General features: G+C 46.3%; 6 protein-coding genes; 4 read left to right on the top strand and 2 right to left on the bottom strand.

The window, feature by feature from the left end:
- Positions 1–286: 286 nt before the first annotated feature.
- FFUJ_08114 (related to multidrug resistance protein) lies at positions 287–5,231 on the top strand (the record flags this gene model as incomplete). XM_023581221.1 has 10 exons in its annotated part: positions 287–485; positions 567–1,073; positions 1,132–1,358; positions 1,412–1,691; positions 1,766–1,999; positions 2,065–3,018; positions 3,071–4,355; positions 4,411–4,491; positions 4,548–4,925; positions 4,985–5,231. The coding sequence occupies 10 exons, from the start codon at positions 287–289 to the stop codon at positions 5,229–5,231; spliced, it is 4,392 nt and encodes a 1,463-aa protein (XP_023433860.1).
- A 943-nt stretch (positions 5,232–6,174) lies between these two features.
- Positions 6,175–8,915, top strand: FFUJ_08115 (related to peroxisomal amine oxidase (copper-containing); the record flags this gene model as incomplete). XM_023581220.1 has 7 exons in its annotated part: positions 6,175–6,455; positions 6,558–6,885; positions 6,942–7,359; positions 7,411–8,047; positions 8,095–8,270; positions 8,326–8,536; positions 8,591–8,915. The coding sequence occupies 7 exons, from the start codon at positions 6,175–6,177 to the stop codon at positions 8,913–8,915; spliced, it is 2,376 nt and encodes a 791-aa protein (XP_023433859.1).
- Positions 8,916–9,230: 315 nt separating this feature from the next.
- On the bottom strand, positions 9,231–10,316 carry FFUJ_08116 (ADH4-Alcohol dehydrogenase IV; the record flags this gene model as incomplete). Its single annotated transcript, XM_023581219.1, has 1 exon — positions 9,231–10,316. One exon carries the CDS (start codon positions 10,314–10,316, stop codon positions 9,231–9,233), a length of 1,086 nt encoding a protein of 361 aa, XP_023433858.1.
- A 547-nt stretch (positions 10,317–10,863) lies between these two features.
- On the top strand, positions 10,864–12,570 carry FFUJ_08117 (related to HOL1 protein; the record flags this gene model as incomplete). XM_023581218.1 has 4 exons in its annotated part: positions 10,864–11,162; positions 11,223–11,628; positions 11,680–12,331; positions 12,389–12,570. The coding sequence occupies 4 exons, from the start codon at positions 10,864–10,866 to the stop codon at positions 12,568–12,570; spliced, it is 1,539 nt and encodes a 512-aa protein (XP_023433857.1).
- Positions 12,571–12,867: 297 nt separating this feature from the next.
- On the bottom strand, positions 12,868–14,430 carry FFUJ_08118 (uncharacterized protein; the record flags this gene model as incomplete). XM_023581217.1 has 2 exons in its annotated part: positions 12,868–13,700; positions 13,758–14,430. The coding sequence occupies 2 exons, from the start codon at positions 14,428–14,430 to the stop codon at positions 12,868–12,870; spliced, it is 1,506 nt and encodes a 501-aa protein (XP_023433856.1).
- A 3,937-nt stretch (positions 14,431–18,367) lies between these two features.
- Positions 18,368–20,334, top strand: FFUJ_08119 (uncharacterized protein; the record flags this gene model as incomplete). XM_023581215.1 has 3 exons in its annotated part: positions 18,368–19,526; positions 19,600–20,108; positions 20,188–20,334. 3 exons carry the CDS (start codon positions 18,368–18,370, stop codon positions 20,332–20,334), a joined length of 1,815 nt encoding a protein of 604 aa, XP_023433855.1.
- Positions 20,335–21,232: the final 898 nt, after the last annotated feature.

Below are 21,232 nucleotides of genomic sequence, written 5' to 3'. Positions count from 1 at the left end.
ACCCTGTATGTACCCTTGCACCATTCTGACGTGGCTCGCTACTCTATGATGACATTTTGTTTTTCCGCTTTTTTTTTCATTTATCCTGGTTTTTTAGTCTGTGGAGCATTTCTTCGGCTAAGCTTGCAAAGGGGCTCTATTGTACTACGTAGTAGGGAAAGATTTCTCAGCTCGATTAGCGTTTGATTGATACCCCGTTGATCAAACAACCTTAATCGATTCCCCCCAAACATTGATTGCTTGTGACTAGAGATTGTAAACCTTTGGTCTCACACCAGGTACAATCATGGTCTCGCTGTCGTGCGACGACTCTTTTGGTCCATATGCTGGTGGCTGTAGAGGCGGTTTCGACTTTACCCTGCTTTTTGAAGAGTCAATCCTCACTATACCCATCACCGCTTTGGTGCTTCTCGCTGCCCCATGTCGAGTTCTGTATCTCTTGCACAAGAACAAGGTCAAGGTAGAAAATAGCCGCTGGCTGTACTGTAAAATTGTGAGTTAATTGATATGCTTGCGTCGTGTCTCGGGTACTAACAGCCTCACGACATTATGTCTCGGTCTCCTAGCAGCGCAGATCAGCTTTCTCATCTCGTGGACTCGCTCTTCTGCAGTCACCACCAGAGCTTCTCTCGCGACTGCTGCCTTATCCTTTGTCGCATCAATTGGCATCTTATGTCTATCATACATCGAGCACGTCTATTCGTACCGACCGTCGACAGTGCTCATACTCTTCCTGCTCTTCTCTGCTCTTTTCGACGCTGCGCAAACACGGACACTATGGCTCCAGGGTTACAATCGGCCCGCCGCAATCACCGCGCTCATAGCGACTGTGATCAAGATTCTCATGCTCGCTGTCGAGGCAATCGAGAAGCGTCGTTTCTTGCGGCCCCAGTACCGTGCCTTGCCCCCCGAGGTCACTGGTAGTGTCTTGTCGCACTGGTTCTTCTCTTGGCAAATACCGATGTTTCGCTCTGGCTATTCTAAGCACCTAGAGATTGAGGCGCTGTTTCCCCTGGAGAAACATTTCAAGTCTTCGTATCTTCAGAAACTTTTGCAGACAGCGTGGGCTAGAGGTCTGTTATCCTGCCAGCTCCATAGACCTCAATTGACTGGATACTGACATTGGTATAGCATCTCGGAAAGGAAACCATGCTCTGATGCTTACGGTCCTGAGGACCTTGAAGTGGCCTACCCTGTCCATCATCTTTCCACGTTTGTGCTTCATCGGCTTCACCTTTTGCCAACCATTCCTCATCTCTGCTACCCTCGCATGGGCAGAGAACGACAGCGACTCTGACGACATGAACCAAGGATATGGTCTAATAGGCGCATGGTTTCTTGTCTTCATGGGTCTAGCAGTACGTGCATCTCTGTCACTACAGGCGCATCCTACTAACTTTTCATGCTACAGGTGACGAGCGGCCAGTATCAACACCTGACGTATCGCGCCATCACCATGGCACGCGGTCAGCTCGTCTCGGTCTTGTTCGACAAGGCCACAGATATCAGTATTGCTGCTGCTGACCCTAGCGCAGCCCTGACTCTGATGAGTGCCGACATTGAGAGGATCGACACGGGCTGGCGCACTGCGCATGACGTTTGGGCCAACTTGGTTGAGATTGTTATCGCAGTCTACTTGTTGGGACGCCAGCTCGGCATTGCGTGTTTAATTCCCGTCGGAGCAGCAATCTGTGAGTCTACCCATCCTCTATTCATTTTCGAGAACGATAAGTGAAAGTACTGACCCAAGCCCGGATGTGTCTAGTCTCCATCATCGGGTCTGTTATCGCCGTCAGTTTTGTCATGGCTCGTCAAGCCGCATGGTTAGAAGCCATCGAAAAGAGGATATCCGTCACCTCGCAGATGCTGGGCAGCATGAAGGGCGTCAAGATGTGTGGACTAACCGACGTCCTTAGCACTCGTATCCACGCCCTGCGAAACGACGAGTTGCGCATTTCCGGCAAATTCCGTAGGTTGTTGATCTGGAACATGGTATTGGGTGAGTACATATCTTGCATGTTCTAAGTAGTTTCGATGGAATGTTTGCTTACGAGAAAACTATAGCATACCTCGCTCCTATCTTTGCCCCAGTCCTGACCTTTGCAACATACAGTCTTGTCGCCCAGTCACGGGGAGGAGACAACAACCTGGACATAAACCGCATGTTTACATCTTTATCACTGTTTGCACTGCTCAACGAGCCCATTTCCTCGTTTGTTACGTCGTTGTCCTCTTTGATGGGGTCTGTCGGGAGCTTTGCGCGTATACAGGCTTTCCTCAACACAGACATTCGCGTCGATAGCAGAATCATCTCTCATGATAATACGAGCGAAGGGTCATCGACCTCAGTTTCTCTACGCAGCGAGCAGGAGAAACACTCGGTATTGTCCGAGAAAGAGCCTAACACTACCCAGAGAGGCCCATTCCTGATCGATTCTCTGGACGGCAACTGTATCGTCGTCAAGACAGGTGCCTTTGGATATGATCCTACTCAGAAACCCATCCTCAGTGATATCACCGCTCAGGTACCACTAGGCAACCTTACCCTTGTCGTGGGGCCAGTGGGCAGCGGCAAGTCAACTCTTCTCAGAGCATTCCTCGGAGAAGTGGCAGTCATGGCCGGATCTATCCAAGTGATGAATTCGGAAATCGCCTACTGCGACCAAACTCCCTGGCACATGAACGGCACTGTGCGAGATAGCATCATCGCTTTCTCGCATGTCGACGAACGTTGGTACCAAAAGGTCTTACAGGCTTGCTCTCTGACAGAAGATCTCGGCCAACTGCCCAACGGCGATCTCAGTAAGATCGGGAGCAAGGGGATCGTTCTCAGCGGAGGTCAGAGCCAGCGAGTCAGCTTGGCAAGAGCCATCTACGCACAAAAGAGAATCATCATCCTGGATGATGTCTTCAGTGGATTGGATATGCACACTGAGAATGCTGTCTTCCACAGCCTACTCGGCACTGATGGCCTCCTACGACAGTCGAATACAACCGTCATCATGGCGACTTCTCGTGGTACGTTGAACAGTCTATCCTCGTTCTCATACTTATGCTGACACTGCTGTAGCAAATCGACTTTCCTACGCGGACCATATCATCAGCCTCGATGGTACTGGTACAGGCTGCGTACAGGGAAGCTTTGATAATCTAAGCAAAGCAGACAACTACGTGTCCCGCTCGGCTGTAGCGTCTGCGAACTGGACATACAGCAAAGAAACCTCTGTTTCTTCTTCTACAGAACCTTCGGCTGATGCGTTGCTGGATGCAGAGGTACTCCTCTCGGAAGAAGCCAAGGATGACGCTGGTCGTCGCACTGGTGACATGGCAATATACCTCTACTACATCCGCGCCATCGGCTGGATCCCAAGCTTGATCTTTGTCTTTGCCATCTGTGCCTTTATTGTCTGCCAATCCTTCCCCACAATCTGGCTCAACTGGTGGGCAGCCGCCAACGCGAAAGACCCTTTTGCACGTCTGGGCTATTACCTGGGCATCTACGCGATGCTAGGTGGGCTCGCGATCATCTTTCTAGTCCTCAGCACCTGGCAGATGATTGTCACCATGGTGCCATTGTCGGGCAATAGCTTCCACCAGAGTCTTCTCAAGACGGTACTCAACGCGCCCATGTCCTTCTTTGCCACTACAGATGCTGGTGTCACTATCAACCGCTTCAGCCAGGATCTTCAGCTCGTCGACATGGACCTGCCACTGTCAGCGCTGAACACATTTGCCACATTTGTGTTGTGCATCGCTGAGATGGTTCTGATCTCTGTAGGTTCGTACTACACAGCCATCGCGTTTCCATTTCTGTTCGTCGCGTTGTGGGTGGTTCAGCATACATATCTTCGGACATCTCGCCAGCTCAGATTCATGGATCTCGAGGCGAAGAGCCCGCTGTATGCTCTTTTCACAGAATCCGTCGCAGGACTGGCGACACTACGTGCATTTGGCTGGCGTGACGCACTGGAGAAGAAGCATCATGAACTTCTGGATCGGTCACAGAGGCCGTTCTATCTTCTCTACGCAGCTCAGAGATGGCTGACTCTTGTCCTCGACCTGTTTGTCACAGTCATTGCTGTGCTTGTCGTGGTTCTTGTCACACAGCTGAGAGGTGTACTCCCAACTGGGTTGATCGGCGTGGCCCTTGTCAACATTATCCAGTTCAGTCAGCACCTGAAGCTGCTGATGACATTCTGGACGACCCTGGAAACGCATATCGGTGCAATTTCTAGGATTAAATCGTTCACATCTGATACTGTGTCAGAGCACGAGCCGCAGGAAACGGAACAGCCGCCGTCTATATGGCCGTCCAAAGGCCAGATAGTCTTCGACAATGTTTCGGCCGGATACACGTGAGTTTACTTTGATCTGTTACTCTCAATCAGTCGCTGACTTGCCTTCCTGTAGGCCATCTGAAAACGTCTTGAAAGGTGTATCAGTATCGATCGAGGCAGGTCAGAAAATCGGCATTTGCGGACGAACCGGAAGGTAACATGCTCTCATCATTCATTAATCATAACAAGCTGACCTATATACACCCGTAGCGGCAAGAGTTCCATGGTATCTTGTCTCTTCCGTATGGTGGACCTCCACCATGGTAAAATCCTCGTAGACGGGCTCGACATCAGCACGCTTCCCCGCGAAGAAGTTCGCACTCGACTAGTTGGCGTGCCTCAAGATGCATTCCTCATTGAAGGAAGCAGCGTGAGGCTGAATGCTGACCCTGCTCAAGGGCTCTCAGATGCTGCCATTGAAGACGCCATGAGGGCTGTTGAGCTCTGGGACATTGTAGCTGAGAAAGGCGGCCTTGATGCGCCCATTGAAGCGCTTCACCTTTCCCATGGCCAGAAGCAGCTCTTCTGCATCGCACGCGCTATTCTGCGCCCTTCGCCCATTGTAGTTCTGGATGAAGCTACCAGCAGGTAAGCCATAGTCGTTCATTTGCCGCCGTCTTGACTTCAAGAACTGACATTGTGACTAGCGTTGACTCGCATGTTGATGAGCTTGTGCAGCGTGTTATACGCGAGCGGTTTGAGAATCGCACAGTGATTGCAATCGTGCACAAGCTCCAGTCAGCCCTCGAGGACTTTGACATGGTAGCTGTGCTTGATAAGGGTGAACTCCTAGAGTTTGGACCTCCACGACAGCTTCTGGAACAGGGGTCTGAAAATTCTGCATTTGCTACTCTTTACGCGAGCCTAGGTACGGGAGACGAGGAAGCACCATAGAAATGATGTAAAAATGAGATTCTGCTAGAAACGTACGATGGAGCATCGTCAGATTTGCTTCGGCACCAGCGAATGGATTCTGGGCTGGACTCGTATACTTCTTTCTATTATGGTAGCTTCTAGTAGATGGCTTGGTTTAGAGCATCAATTATGATACGAAGATCTAAACTAAGATCACTAGCTAACCCGCCAGAAATATCTTGCTCTCTAAGGCAGATAGACAGTAAATGACTTCATACGTCTACCCTAAAGAGAGAGACTGACTACGGACTCACATGAAGGTCGGTGTGAATGTGGCCATACCTGAAGTGCCCACGAAAGCCTCCCATGTCATAATCTTATGTTTGTCGCGCTACCCGCTATCGTGGGGCCTCAATTTCAAATTTTCATCCTGCAGTTTCGTATTGCAACCATTGTTCCCTGCTCGAGTATGGTGATAATGGATCATGGTACAGGTATTCGTCCTGCAGCTGCAGCCACAACTGCTAGGTCCTGTATTTACGCTAAGCTTTATTTGCTGTCTCATTATTTTACTGCAACACAGAACTGCCGGTAGCCTCACTTTCCGGAATCGACAAGGTACCCCTGAAAATTCACATACTAAGGTTCTCGGTACCTTTCCAGCTCTAGACGTTGGACCGGAGCTATGTTGTGTGCCGTGAAAATGGCTTGCAGCATGCAGTAGTGAATTTAGTGGCTGGCTGATCAGATATCACTTACAACAGCCCCCGGCTGCCCACTGTTCTCTTTTGTACCGCCCTAAGCCGTGCCGTGCTAGCCGTGCTTCCCCTTGCAGAGCTGCCTGGGGGTTACCTGGCCTTCTCCTTCCAGGTTGTTTACAGCCCTATAACCACAACATGCGTCTAACTGTTTTTCGTAGGTCACCATCACCATCACCTCCACCACTTTCTGTGCCACCTCAGGCCTTTGATTACAGGCGGTCATGCGTCCCACTATCAGCCTGATCCTCTGCCTTTTTGCCATCCCGAATGGGATATCGGCTTATCCTGGCCCCGCTGGTCCAGCAACACGGCCTCATTCCCTTAAGCGCCTTTCAGAGTACAAGTCCTCTACATCAGGATGCAGCTCTGGTCAAGAGGTAGTCATCAAGGCGCCAGTGAAGAATATTTTCCAAAGTCTCACGGATGAGGAATATGCCCATGTTACGGCGTATCTTCATGAGCAGAAAGACCTCAACTTGACTGCTGTAGTCAACTCAACCTCGTGAGTCTCTGTTTCCTTTAAATCCTTAACAAAACTGTGTTGAACATCTTCTGCCTACTTCTCACATAAATCTTTCGCGATTCATCAGCTAACGGCGCCCAGCTGGGATAATGTAATCGTGTCTCTGGACCTATTACAGCCAAACAAGACAGGTGCATTGACGTATCTTGAAGGCCACGGTCCTGCTCCAGTCCGCTATGCCAGAGCAATTCTCCAGTTTAACTCAAAATTGCAGCCCTATATCCAAGAGTACATGGTCGGGCCTCTGCCCATCCAAAAGGGTCTGACACATCATGAAGAACTCAACTACATATTCACATCTGGCCGAGGCCGGATTAATGTGTACAACGCTGACGGTGAAGCCATTGCTGCTTTCAACCTCAAGATTGGCACCGAGATAAAAGACATCACCAAGGAGCTTCTCAATGGTGTTCGTATATCCTCCAATTATGTGTCTCGACTAACCTCGACTAACGATGTCAACAGACTGCAACAGGTGCCGAAACCGATAATCTGCTGATTGCAGGCAGTGACCCTCTGATTCATCGTAACGATAGGGTCTACCAGTGGAACGAGTTCTACTCTGCTCATACTGGCGAATTCTACTCGGAAACAGTCCTACCCACCAGTTTGCAATTCAAGGTTGACCTCACGGGCCGAGATCCATCCAAGTGGAAGGTGGTGGGCTGGTACTACGACGGCAACTTCTGGCCAACGACTGCCGCTTTTCGCAAGGGCATCAAGACCTTGAAGCGAAGGCCAGGACCAGTCGTCGATGGATCCTGGACTTCTACTGATCAGCAAGGCGATAGCTTTCCTCGTGATCATCTATACCCTCCCATTTCAGTCCAACCTGATGGTCCCCGATTTGGAGTGGATAGAGAGCAGAACTACGTCGAATGGAGTAAGTTCTTCGGACATTTCTTTCGTAGATCTAGCTGACAAGATTCTGAAGTGGACTTTAGCTTCTTCCTTTCTAATCACAAAGAAACGGGCTTGCAGCTACACGACGTTCGATTCAAGGGCGAACGCCTGATCTATGAGTTTGGTCTTCAAGAGGCTCTTGCGCATTACGCTTCACAAGACCCGCTGCATGCCTCATCGGCATATCTTGATTCCTCATATGGTATAGGCACCAGTCAATGGAACCTCGTTGACGGTTTTGACTGCCCGTCTCACGCTACCTATCTCAACACAACGTTTTACATCAGCGAGACTACCCACGTGCACCCAAACAGTTTGTGTCTGTTTGAGTACGATACTGGTTATCCTATTCAACGACACTTGACCACGGACTATGTTTCTGCAACCAAGAACATTGTTTTCACCGTACGCAGCGTTTCCACGGTGGGCAACTATGACTATCTCTTTGAGTACTCTTTCTACTATGATGGATCCATCACCGTTACTGTTCGGGCCTCGGGCTATATCCAGGGAGCCTTTTGGTCAGGAGACGGCGATTACGGTTATCATATTCATGATAATTTGTCTGGATCTATGCACGACCATGTCATCAACTTCAAGCTGGACCTGGATGTCAAGGGTACTAAGAACAGTCTGATGAAGACTGAGTTTGTACCACATACTCAAGTGTAAGATGCCTTCCAGAGTTTGTATTCAGCCCGCTAACTTCGAATAGCTATCCATGGTCTGATGGTCAGTCTATCAATACCATGAAGGTTAACCGCACGTACATTGCCAGCGAGGATGACAGCAAGATAAACTGGGCACCAAATGGAGCTGCTTCATATTCCGTTGTTAATAGGGATAAGCTGAATGACTTTGGGGAGGCACCCGGTTACTCCATAACCCCGAGTATGACAACCTACCCATACACATGATCTCACACGATGGCTAACATGGTCTATAGATAGCGGTAGTACTGCGTATCTGACTGTTCAGTCATCCTCGGCCCTTGGTCAAGCCGCCAATTGGGCCAATCATAACCTTTACGCCCTCCAACGCCACGACACTGAGCCCAAGAGCGCATACGCCTATAATAGCCACGACTTGAATCGCCCAGCGGTCGACTTCAACAAGTTCTTCAATGGAGAAAGTCTTGATCAGGAAGACATTGTTTTGTAAGTACCTGATGCGGCGACATGGCCGTCATTCAGAGCTAATAAGCATCACAGATACTTCAATCTAGGCATGCATCACCTGCCCAACACAGCCGACCTGCCCAACACTGTGACTACGAAAGCTGTATCTTCAATGTTGATCTCTCCACAGAATTACTTTGCTGGTGATGTATCACGACGGACTGTGCATCAAGTTCGTATGTCCTTTGACAAGAACTCCAATGTCACCGGGGTAAAGAGATTTGGTGTGAAGCAGCCGACATGCGCGCTTGATATGAACACAGTGGCCCCTGACCTGAGCACGTTTGTCGGGGAGATCGAGATTCCCAAGTTTCCTTGGAATCCGAGTGGCAGTCTGCAGACAAACCCTGGTGGCTAAGGGCTAGGCTATTTAGTAAAGGTGGCGCTGACACTGGACCCTATGATGCAGTAGTCACTCACTTGAAGTTTCTCTGTAACAATGATGGGAGATGTATATAATTCCATAGTTTATTTGCAACTTATAAATAATTCAGTAAAAAACCTTACAGCAAAACAGAAGCCTAGATGGTTGACGCTTGATGTTCTATTATTTTCACGTACGGCTAATTGTTAATTCCTCCGGCAATACTTGATATCATCTTGAGTGGGACATGCCAGGCAGGGGAGAGCAGCGCTTGCTATGATAAATTAAATTGACTTTGTACAAAACTTCCTACTGTAAGGTTGCTTCTGCAGACTCCCCAGCCCAAGCCCGCCGCAGTAGTTCAGAAATCCATTTGAACTCCAAAGGGCGTGGGTTCGGGTATTGTCTACTTGTGGCAATCTGAGTTGCCCTTTCAATATCACTTTCTTCCATTCCCAACTCATCCAATCCGCGTGGTACTGGCAGCTTGCTGAACAGTACCTCCAATCCTTTCAACGCATCCCCATTGCTTCCGGGGAGAACAGCAGCTAGTTTGGCCATCTGGTCAGGGATACAGGGTGCATTATAAGACAGGGAATGGGGAAGCATGACAGTGTGCGTTTCAGCATGAGGTAGTCCGAACGATCCACCGAGCACATGGCAGATTTTGTGATGAAGTCCCATTGATGAGTTGCCTAGGACTGTGCCGCAAAGCCATGCGCCATATAGAGCCTGATCTCGAGGAGCCTTAGAGTCGGGGCTTTCCACAATTTGAGGCAACGCCTCCGCTAATGACTTGATTCCCTCAAGGGCGAGTATCGAAGTGATGGGGTTGGCATTTTGTGCGTAGAGTGCCTCGACTGCATGGGCGATTGCGTTGACTCCGGATGTACTGCAAATGACAGGCGGTAGGGTCAAAGTGAGGTCCACATCGTAGATAACAACAACAGGCAGGATCTTGGGGTTGGACCGAGTAGTTTTGATGCCGTCTTGCGTTTCTCCGAGGATGGGAGTCATTTCCGAGCCTGAATAGGTCGTTGGAATGCTGATGTGAGGTACGCCTGAACGGATGGAGATGGCCTTCCCGAGTCCAACTACTGATCCGCCACCTATAGAAACAACGCAGTCTGCTGACACAGAGCCAAGAAAGGCAGTTCCTTGTTCGGTTACAGATGTCGGAGTGTGCGCTGTGGCGTTGGCAAAAATACCAGCGACATCTAGAGAAGCATCTTTGATGATGTCGGACAATGGATCGGCGAGATGACGCTTCCCAGGCGTGCAAAGGAGGAGTGGTCGAGAGACCTCGAGGCGCTTTATTTCGGCAGGGAGTTTTGTGATACTGCCAGAGCCGAAGATGACTCGGTTCGTCTGGACGTCGTACTCAAAGTCCTTCATTTTGGGCTTGCAGAAATCGCTGCATGTAGTTATTACTCCAACAAAGTCCTAAAAGGTTGTTCCTTTAACAAATTGCTACACCAAAATAGATGTTAAATTACCTCATTCGATTGTTTTATTACATGTCGGGTCGGAAGTCCGGAAGATTCGGAAAATGTGATGTATTAAGACCGGAAGGCGGAAGATTTAGATTTGAGCTTGAGGTTTTCCGAGATAAACGTGTGTTCTTCCGGAGGCTAGAGTCGTACTTACCATCGCGGGGCCCCGCGTTACAGGGTGATCGACGGCTACTGTAGACCGGATCCTACGTCCCATCCTGCCGGTGTCCCCCCGCATCCGGGGATAGACCCGGCAACAATACTACCGGAGATCCTAGAGGCAGGCGGGAGAATCTAAACATAAAGCATGGACTTCCCCTCTGTTGTAGATCTCTTTGAGGTAGATCCTCATTCCTGGGCAGGCCATACATGAGCATCGCTTTATTTCATTCAGTCTTAATAACTGCCTACCCTACAAGTCACGTACACTTGTATGAGCTAATACCAGCATGGACGATCTCAAACCCAAGCAATCAATGGATGAAAAAGTCGGCGACACTGCATTGTCTTCAGACCTCAAAGATTCAGAAGGCTACATAGCCCAAGTTGACACTGCCCACCATGGCAACCTCAAGCTCGCCAAGGATGGCCATACCGTTCTGATTCCACAGCCCTCTGACGATACACGTGATCCTCTCAACTGGAGCCCTGTCAAGAAACATGTTATCCTCTTCATCATCAGTTTCGCAGCCTTTCTTCCGGATTATGGCAGCGCTGTTGGCGCAGTTACTCTTATTCCACAGGCAGCGTAAGTAAAGACTTGTTCATGTTCACAAGAGAGATCATGCCGCTAATGCGATGGCTTTAGACAATGGAACATGAGCCAAGATACAGTCAACCACTCACAAGTTGGTAACGTTTTCATGCTCGGCGCAGGCGGTATCTTTGTTGTAGCCCTCTCCGCATGGGCAGGCCGTCTCCCCGTCCTATTCTACTTCCTTGTTATAGCCGCAGCTACAGCAGCATGGTGTGCTGCTGCTACGACCTTTGAGTCTTTCATGGCAGCGCGTATCCTCAATGGCTTCTTCAGTACTGTCTCGCAGGGTGGAGGATTGATGTTCATCTTTGACATGTTCTTCTTCCATGAGCGTGCTCGCAAGATTAATATCTGGGCTGCCTTCATTATCCTCTCTCCGTATATGGGTCCTTTGTTGACTGCCTTTATCATTACGACAGAGCCGTGGCCCATTGCTTTCTGGGTATACTTTACTGAGGTTCGACCGACTGGCCTAATGACTCTGGGTTCCAAACTGACCATGGCATAGACTTCGCTTGCGCTCATCCTCACAATCCTGTTTGTCGAAGAGACCTACTATGACCGTCGCATCACTGCTGCCAATCAACCACCTCGAGGATCACGCATCGGCAATCTGTTAGGTTATGCCCAGTACCGATCTCGCCACCTTCGTAACAGCTTCGGCCAAGCCTGTATGCGCCCAATTCGCGTCATCCTCAAGCCAACCGTCTTCTTGTCTTGCCTTTACTACCTACTGACCTTTGCATGGGTCGTTGGTATCAACACAACCTTATCAATCTTCCTTACACCGCTATACAACTTTGGGCCCAAGCAGATCGGTTTCTTCTATTTCACACCCGTTGTTGCCGCGATTTTGGGAGAGGTAGTCGGCCACTGGCTCCACGATGGAATTGCCACACAGTTCATCAAAACGCACAACGGTCACTTTGAGCCCGAAATCAGACTACGTGCAATTTGGTTCAGCACCCCGTTCATGCTCGCCGGTTTGGTCGGGCTGGGCTTCGCTCTTCAGGAGGGGTATCACTACATGATTACGGCCTTGTTCTGGGGCCTGTATGTCTTTGGTATCATGGTAACTACAGTTGCTCTGAATGCATATAACCTCGACAGCTATCCAGAAGCATCCGGGGAGGTATCTGCATGGATCAATTTCGCGCGAAGTAAGTTGAGATGCACTACTCACACGAGACTTTCAGACAATTGCTGACACCAAACAGCTACTGGGGGTTTTATCATCAGCTATTTTCAAGTCAAATGGGCCAACTCGGTCGGCGCAAAAGTCAGCTTCGGTACTCAGGCAGGTATCTGTGCTTTTGCATTTCTTATCGTTCTTGTGTTGCAGGTGTTTGGGAAAAGAATGAGAGCGAAGAGTGGAAAATTATGTTTCCCTACTGCATAGATAAGTTGCTTTTGATAAGATTATACGGGGATGATCAATCTCTATATTTAAGAACCCTCAAATAATAGAAAATACCTATATTATTGGGAACTGGACTTGAACAGCAGCTTTTAGTAGTATATACACCATACATAGGCTCAAATAGCAACCCTTTATCGGAGCCAATCCTTTAGTGTTTCCTCAACCACATTCCAATGCATCGGCCAGACCTCATTGAGTATCCCAGGGCCTAAACTCTGTGTCAGCAAGTCTTATTGACATTTGCTGCTGGCGTAATGTCCCGACACCCTGCTTTGTTTATTTTCGCAGGTGCTCAATCATTCTCGAATCGTAGATGAAATATGTTGCAACAGTGGCTATAGCCAAAGGCACCGATACAACGAAGTAGACCCAGAAGTGAGGGTGTCCTGGACTATAGGGTTCTGCCATACTGAAAAGCGAGGATGCGAGAGAGAGTGGCACGAAGACGAGCCCCACCAGCACCAGCACCCTTGCCCTTTTTGCCTCCTTGTTTGACGCAATTGCTTCCTTGGTCGAAGTTGTTGCATGTATAAGACTGACCAAGCCTATGATTGCGGAGTTTGTAGCCCTGCATTGCTGCAGTAAAACTTCAAATTGGCGATAAAGGGTTTCAAACCTGGGCCTTGTGTCTTTCCAGTTTCCATTTTCACTCACGGTCTTAGTTTTTAACGGGCTTAGGCGGTCTATAATGCGACAGAGCTTATCGCAATTCTCTTGCAAGCTCTCCTCGTCATAATGGCCATCTCGTCGTTGAGACTCGATATCTGCAGCAGTCAGACTTTCTGGGTCGCTGCCTATCAATTGAATCTGCATTCTTAAAACTTCAATCTTCAGTACATCGTGTCGCCGACGGAAGTGTTCCAAGACTATCTTTTCGATAAAGAACGCCGGGGCACTGGGTTCTTCCAAGTTGAGGTACCTATAATGGTCTTCTAAGTAATAGTGAAGATCATCAAACATTGAAGTCCTAGGCGGACCTGTAAGGCATTTGATCTGATCCTCGAAAGGTAAGAAGTCATTATATCCATTGGCCCAAGGCTGGAGATCGCCGAACATTTGGTTCTTATTTCGGTCAACTACCAAAGGCGGGGGATCGCACAGTATGACGGCTGGGAGATGGTCGTGTCAACAAAGGCTCATCCCATGCAAAGAAGTGGGTTACTAACCGTTCCAGCTCCCATCTGCAGACAAATTCGATGACCAGAAGCTGCACTTGCGATCGACGGTAAGCGTTGCAAGATTGGCTCCCAGGTTAGCCTTAGTAGTAAATCTACCAGTCTTTAAACAATAAGACAGATCACGGGTCCGGGACTCCACATTTATCAAGAATTCTTCAGGATACTCGAAGCAAATATAGTCCTGCTCACTACTGGCCAGTGCTGTGTTATTCATGGTATGCCCCGTGCAGGAATAGACGTCCCACCAAAGGTGATCGGTGAAAAGAGTTGGATGGATCATGAGGTGTTTGCCAAGGACGGAGATAAACTCAGGATTGAGGCCTTCCAAGATATATATTTTTCGCTTCTTTGCGCTCTCCTTGGCTTTGTACGACTCGATGTGGTGGTCGAGTTCAATTGGATCCGAGGTCTTCAAACATTCGTGGACGCTATTGGCTTGCATCTCCAGGGCCACAACGCGTGGACTATAGCACGTTGGTGGCCAGTCACTTTCGTTTGTTTTATCGCGACTCCGCAAGTCAGGGCGACTTGCACAAAGCGAGCCAATCAAGTCGCGATACGGACCAGGGGCGGAGAGCCATGAGCCATCCTCATCTGATGTTGAGCGTCGAAAATAACTAGAGGCCTGGGATGACCGAGTAGATGATGAAAGACGAGACATAGTCAGAACACGCAGATATATCGAACAGGGAGGTAAGATTATAGGTTTGAGTAATGACAAATTAGTGAATGGAGAGATGACAAGGACTAAATATCCTACAGTAGGTATCAATTAGGCATTAATGCATATGTGTGGGGTTTTAGGCTTAGAGTCTTGGTCAACTAACATAGATCATATAATGCTTAGGAGATAAATAATCCAATATTCTCTCAAGCCCTCCTTAAGAGTATACCAACCCTCATTCTGCATTCTTTAAATCAAGTTGGATATTTCACTGTTCCTACGACCCCACTTGGCAATTGACCAGAAGCCAGGCCAAACTCATAAAGGAATAGTGATGACAGAATTTATCTGTCTTGGCATAACGGTATGTTTCTAAAGTTGGGGAGCAGAAGGTTGGTGTAGTCTGCGTCAACTTTGCAGGTAGCCCCAAGAACAACCTCAATACAGAGGCAGTGGTTTCATAGCAGCTCGGCAACAATTGGCTTGTACAGTCGGCGCCGTTTACACAATTAACTCCCCGGGGGTTGAGAACACAGACCCCGATACTATTAGACTCATGAGTCAATAAGGAGCAGTTTACGTCTGTGTCGCATGATAACGCGAGCCTGCCAAAGAGGGGAAGGGCTTAAAAGCCCGAAGAACGAATGGCTTTCTTCATATTTGCATCAATAGCGAATGATGGGGCGATCGTTAAAACAAGTAGACGAAAGAGACTGGTTGGGAAGGTTGCTTGATCTTCAAGAATAGTCACAATAACAGATGTTCTTATTCGTTTCTGCCTCGGCGCCCGTAGGACCTTCTGCTATCTCTTTTCTTAATTGATCATTTGCAGCATCGTTATACATTCCTTCTTCACTTTGAATAATTTGAATGGCTTGAGAAAGTATATCAAGTTCAAAATAAGTTATTTCAATCCAGGCCTACCTCTGCATGGTCCAAGTATGCGGCACGTATCTTGACTGACTACAACCTTTCGCTTTGATCATTACCGCCACGACAGACCGCAGGGCTAAACCAATGGACAGCTCATTCATTTTGCGCTTAACTCCAGCTTGCTCTTTATTCACTGTTGCAGGTCTCAAAAGCCTGTGCCAGACAGGTAGTAGGTCCAGCGGCAAAGAGATCGATGCTAATGCAGGATAGGTCGAATTTGTAGGAATGGAATGTTTCTCATCACTCCCTGATCACTAATATCTCCTATTGAGTCACTAGACCTTGATTCGGGAAATGATTGAGGACTGCCAGCACCTGGCATTCATACGCGGGGTGAGGCTGCCCACACCGCATTTCCAAAAGTCACATTAAGCCTAAAGTTCTTTGCAGCTTCGGCAATAGTGCATTCTAGACCTCTAATATTGATGACATGCGTTTTTTGGCGTAGAAGCCTCTACAAGTCAGCCTTTGAGAGAACAGTTCAAATGACGAGTGGGGGGTTGGGTGACTCAGAGGTTTGTGTTACCTACCACTCGAAGGGTTGACTTGCATCAGTACCTGACCCTGCTTGTCTCAGATATTATCACGCACCATGAGAGGAAACCATTTCATGAACTGACACTGTCAATGATGTGTAGCTTACGCCAAGCCCCTTGCTGTTTCGGATAACGCCAGCCAATAATACTCTATGGCCTTATATCTGACTCGCGGAACCGGCATTGTCTCCTGACCCCGCCGAGTTCAGTCATTGCTTATTAGTCCATATTAATGCGGTATGTAAAATATTACATTTACTTCTGTATAGATAGTAATTATACAATACTGAATATAATAAATAGTTTAAGATAATATATTTAGAGGAATATATTACTGTGTCTTATCTATAGCGAAGCTACAATGCGCCATTATGCGAGTAATTCGAGTCATACGTTTTTAAGAAAGGTTGATACGATTACGATGCGATACGGACATAACATGGTTTCAGATCGCTGGCTTACTAATACCTGTCACTCTTCATATCAGACTACATGTCAGTCTTCTACTGGCTGACAGCGGTTCCGTGGAAACACGGAGATTCTGGACCATCGGCATTCAGCATCGACTTGAGTGATTCGCCAATATTTTGTCTCTGCGCCAATTTCAACCAACAAGGCCGAATGTTGATCTACCAGAGATTCAGCGACGATTTGAAGGATGCACCTCACACATGATGACATCGTCTTGTATGCTCTGATATATATCTGTGCAGGAAAAACCCATTCGTATATATGAACTAGCTCGTACGTATTGCGTGGTTAAATTGGAAATCCAAATATGGATACAAATCGTGTGGCCCTGCAATATTAGGATTTTTAAAGGAATTATGGCTAAGAAAGATATACCAGATGATCTGACAGTGGTCCGCATTCCTCGTCAAAGAATACAGTGTTGTGAAATGTCAGGGGGCAGTTGCAGCTGAGATGTCCTCAGACAGCTGTCTTAGATAACGATCTGGGCTAGATCTAGACCCAGATTCGAATCTGAATAATCGGTCGAGAGCTTAATTGCGGCTGGGACCGAGACCTGCGACAGCCAAAATGGCATGAATATGTCTGAGACAAGACACCATCTTGCCACTGATATTAGAAAGACTATCCTAAATTATCTCTATTTCTACTAAAGGGAGATTTTAAAGTAAAGAGAATAGTAATATAAGAACTATAAACCTTTAAATATATTATTATAAGATTAATAAAGTATTAGGATAAATATAAATATAGTTAATAAGTAATTTAATTAAATAAATAAGTTAACTAGTTTTAGTTATAGGTATAAAGCTAGCTTTTAAAGACCTATAAAAAAGTTAAATTTAGCCTAAAATAGCTATAATATTAATAACTTATATATAAGTCTTAAAATAAGCTATATTAATTTTCTTAAACTTTTATTAAAGTCCTATATAATTATAGTTATTATTTTATATTTATATATTAATATATATTTAATAAATAGCTTTTTATTTATTAAATAACTGTTTTAAAAGTTTTTTAAAATATATTTACTTTTATTATTTTCTTATTATATTAAATAGTATTTTTAATTATTTAATAAAATAATTAACTTACTTTTTTAGTTTAATAACTTATTAACTATATTAACTGTAAATATTATTTTTTATTTAAATTATAACTTATATTATATATATAGTACTTTCTTAGTAATAAAGCCTTTTAAATACTTAAAATATATTTATACTTTTATAATAAAGTATATTATATTAAAAAAATGTTTTTTTAAAATTTTTTAGTCTTTTATTTAAAGCAGCTAGATCTTAAATAATAGTTTATCTTTAATAATACAATATAAACCCCTATCTATTTATCTATTTTAATTACTTACTTATTAATTATATTAAGGAATGTAATAAGTAAAAGTCAACCTCTTTAAACTGTAGCTTAAGCTTTTCAAGCTGTAGCTTATCTGGAGCGCTTTCATATTAGCCACGTTATATCTTTTTTACCATAAGCTCTACTTTATAATAAGTAAAAACTGTTAGTCCATAAGAGACTCAATAAGAACATACATATTTTACAAAGCCTTACACAAATTCGGTCGCATAAATCAATACAATTACTTGTCTTTCAATTACTACTAAATTACAGATGTCTTTCATCATTGCCACCAAGAATCAATTTGGAATGGGCAACTTGGTGCGTAAACAGAGAGAAAAGCGAACTTCAAACGTATTTAGTTCTTATTTTCTTAACTTAGTAAATAGCTAATATGAGTTAGGCATGCGAGCTCTGCCGCAAAAGGAAAAGCAAGTGCGACGAACAAAAACCATGCAGGCTCTGTACAAAAAGGAATCTGCAATGCATATATCGCTGCCCGATTCTCGCGAGGCAAGTATCGCAGTTTCCACCTTGTTGGATAAGTAGCTAAGTGTAGCACCAGTACTGATGAGGCTTTGAGTATTTCTCGAGCTAGCGCTAGATGCTTGGATGATGCTTTTGCAGCCCAAATGTCGATTGAACCTCAGACAATTTCGACTTTGGGAACCACCGCAGGACTATCAGTTGGTAATGAGTGTAGTTGTGCTCCCCTATTCGCTTCTTCGAGTAAAAGCGGTTATTCTCAGCTTGATCTTCCTCAGCCTACCTATGAAAATCCACCAGCGGAGTCTGTCAAGATTTATGTGACAACTAATGGCGAAGCGAAAGCTGGGACAGATATCGACGCGTCTGTCCAAGAATTCTCTAGTCTTATCAATCAGCCGACTTGGAGTGATCCACACTCAGAATGGCCTCATATTGAGAAGCTCATTCGCGCTTGCATCAAGTGCCATGACCGGAAGCCGAGTTACCGTGTTGAGTCTAGCTTTGGTGGTTTCTTATCGACGGCAGCAACTGCTGCACAAGGTACTGGGCTTGACAAGCTCAATAGGCCTGAAACTCCAAATCAAGTGCAGCATGGGATTTGTGCTTCAGACCATAGCATCGATTCTCATTGTTGCGAGTCAGAAGCATGCGCTTATGTCAAAGCTTTTGAGAAACACGTTCTCAGTATGCACCCTATAATTCAGCCTTCGCTTTTGCATCACTGGATCAGAGAGTCTCTCAACCAACCCCCGAGCTTATTCATATCCCTGCCAGCATATTCTGTGGAACCAGGTACGGCAACGTTAGAAGGAGGTAATAAGCTGAACCAAGAGTCCAACTTATTCCCAACTGGATTAGCGCGAAGCTGTGAACCAGATACGTCTATCAGCCACGCGTTGGTTCTCATGGTCATGGCGTTGGGTAAAATCTGCGCGCGGCGCGATCAAGCCCCCGACGTACTTAATTTTACTGAACCGCTTTCGTACGATAGCCTAGTCTCTCATTATGGAGACATTTCCCCATCCAACAGTAAGAGTTGCCCTATAAATCATCCAGACTGCTTCTGCGAACAGAACGAAAGAGCTCATCAGTCTTCTACTGGCGGTTTCTGTTGTGGCTTGGGGTTTGAAGAACGCTCTGAGAAAACAGTTGGTTTCGAATACTTCACCTACGCCACAAACATATTGAGGCGCCACCCCGACTCGACCGACATAAACAGTGTATATGCTAATATCTTTGCTGCCCTTTACTGTAGCCAGTTGGAAAGGCCGAGGGACAGTTTGGCTTTTATACAGAGAGCAAGTGACTTACTTCAAGACATCATCCAACCGCAAGTGGCAGGGCTTCTAACGAAATGTTGAAAATCGCTAAGAAGGCTCTAGGTTTCTAGAAACGATGAGGAAATTCAAGCAAAACGACGAACTCATCCAGGATATAGAGCATAACCAGCTAGCTCTCGTGTTCTGGACTTGCCTTATGTTACAAAGTGACTTCAAAACTGAGTCGCCTTCCCCAGGGCTACTGTTGTATGAAGATAGTATGCCGCACCCAAACATGCGTCTCCTGAATGGCTTCAGTAAGCGCGTCTGTGATGGCTACTTAGCTCAGTTGTCTCTGCGACAACATCTCAACGATGTCAATAAGAGGCTTCGCACTCTCAATTTATCGGCCTATACAAGACAAGAACAGCTTGAGGATATTACTGAAATGGCGAACGCTGTTTCAGGACTGCATTGGGCCTTGCCGCACTTCGCTTATGGAGACGACACTTGCAATGATATTCTGGCAGCAAGGCTACGAGCAAAGTACTGGGGTGCCCAAGTTATCATCTATCGGCCATTTGTTCGACAAGTTCTTTTCTCCTCAGGGTTAGGAGGAAATCAGGTATGAGGACGCATTCTGCTTCAGGCAAACCCTTACTGTGAACAAAAGGTCACCGAACCTATAATTAACTCCAAATTAGGCCGAAAGAATTGCGAATATTGATCCTCAGATTATCCAGTTAGCCAGAAACGGTATTCATTCACTCAGCGAGAGCCTGCAAGCCTTCGACGGCCTGGAAGACAGGATGTTCATTACCACTAATATTTCCTGCTTGGCCTCTGCGTAATTCTATCTCTTCCCAATTGAATATACTGATTACTAATAAGGCTATAGTCATTGGTGTAACCTTCTGCAGCTCTTGGCTGCATCTAGGGACCCAATTCTTCACAAATATGTAGACAAAGAAGTATTGCGCTTCCTGTTACATAAGACAATTAAGTTTCTGCGGAAATCAAGCGTATTGCTAGAGAAAAAGGCAAAAGTCCTTGAGGGTTTGCAAAGAGTATTGTTTCCCTAGGATGGCATAGTCAGCTTCAGACTTCATTGTACTCTTGCCTTCTAGTATGCTCTGTGTATGTAAATATTTGCTTCAATCATTATGATATGGCCAGATCAAGTCAAGAACTAGTCAATTCTCTACGAAGTACCCATACGGGAGCTCGAGTATCGCTGACGCTTTGATAGAAAGAGTAAAGAGGATCACTCCTACGCAGGCATCACGACCCTGACTGTCGGCAATATGGTATGGCACTGAGTCGGTAGTAAGGGACCTCGCCGGCAAGCCCTCCCACCAGATTCCCCTTTCCGAAGCAATTGCATGGGGTTCAGGGACCCAAGGCACAGCTCAATTCTTCCAAAATGATCGATATAGGAAAGCAGGCAATATGACAGAAGTCAGAAACATCCAATACAGAGTTCAAAAGCCAAAGCTTGCTTTCGGTATCTTAGCTAGCCACATTTTTGCACGTGACTGAATTGGTCAACTATTATCTGTCGCCAATCATCAACTATCATCTGTCCTGACACCCGGTCTTTCACTACAGCTTAGGACACTCGCCTAGGTAAGAATAATTACAACAAAAATATATCTTTTATCCTGAACAGGACTCCAGTAAGAGAGTACGGCACTAAAGTAGATATATATGTAGGAAATAAATCAAGAACAATATCTATAGCTCTACTTA

This window comes from Fusarium fujikuroi, chromosome FFUJ_chr07 (assembly GCF_900079805.1).
Source record: "Fusarium fujikuroi IMI 58289 draft genome, chromosome FFUJ_chr07".
Classification (NCBI taxonomy): Eukaryota; Fungi; Ascomycota; class Sordariomycetes; order Hypocreales; family Nectriaceae; genus Fusarium; species Fusarium fujikuroi.
Note: the sequence above shows the minus strand (reverse complement) of the source record. Positions and strands in the feature narration are given on the sequence as shown.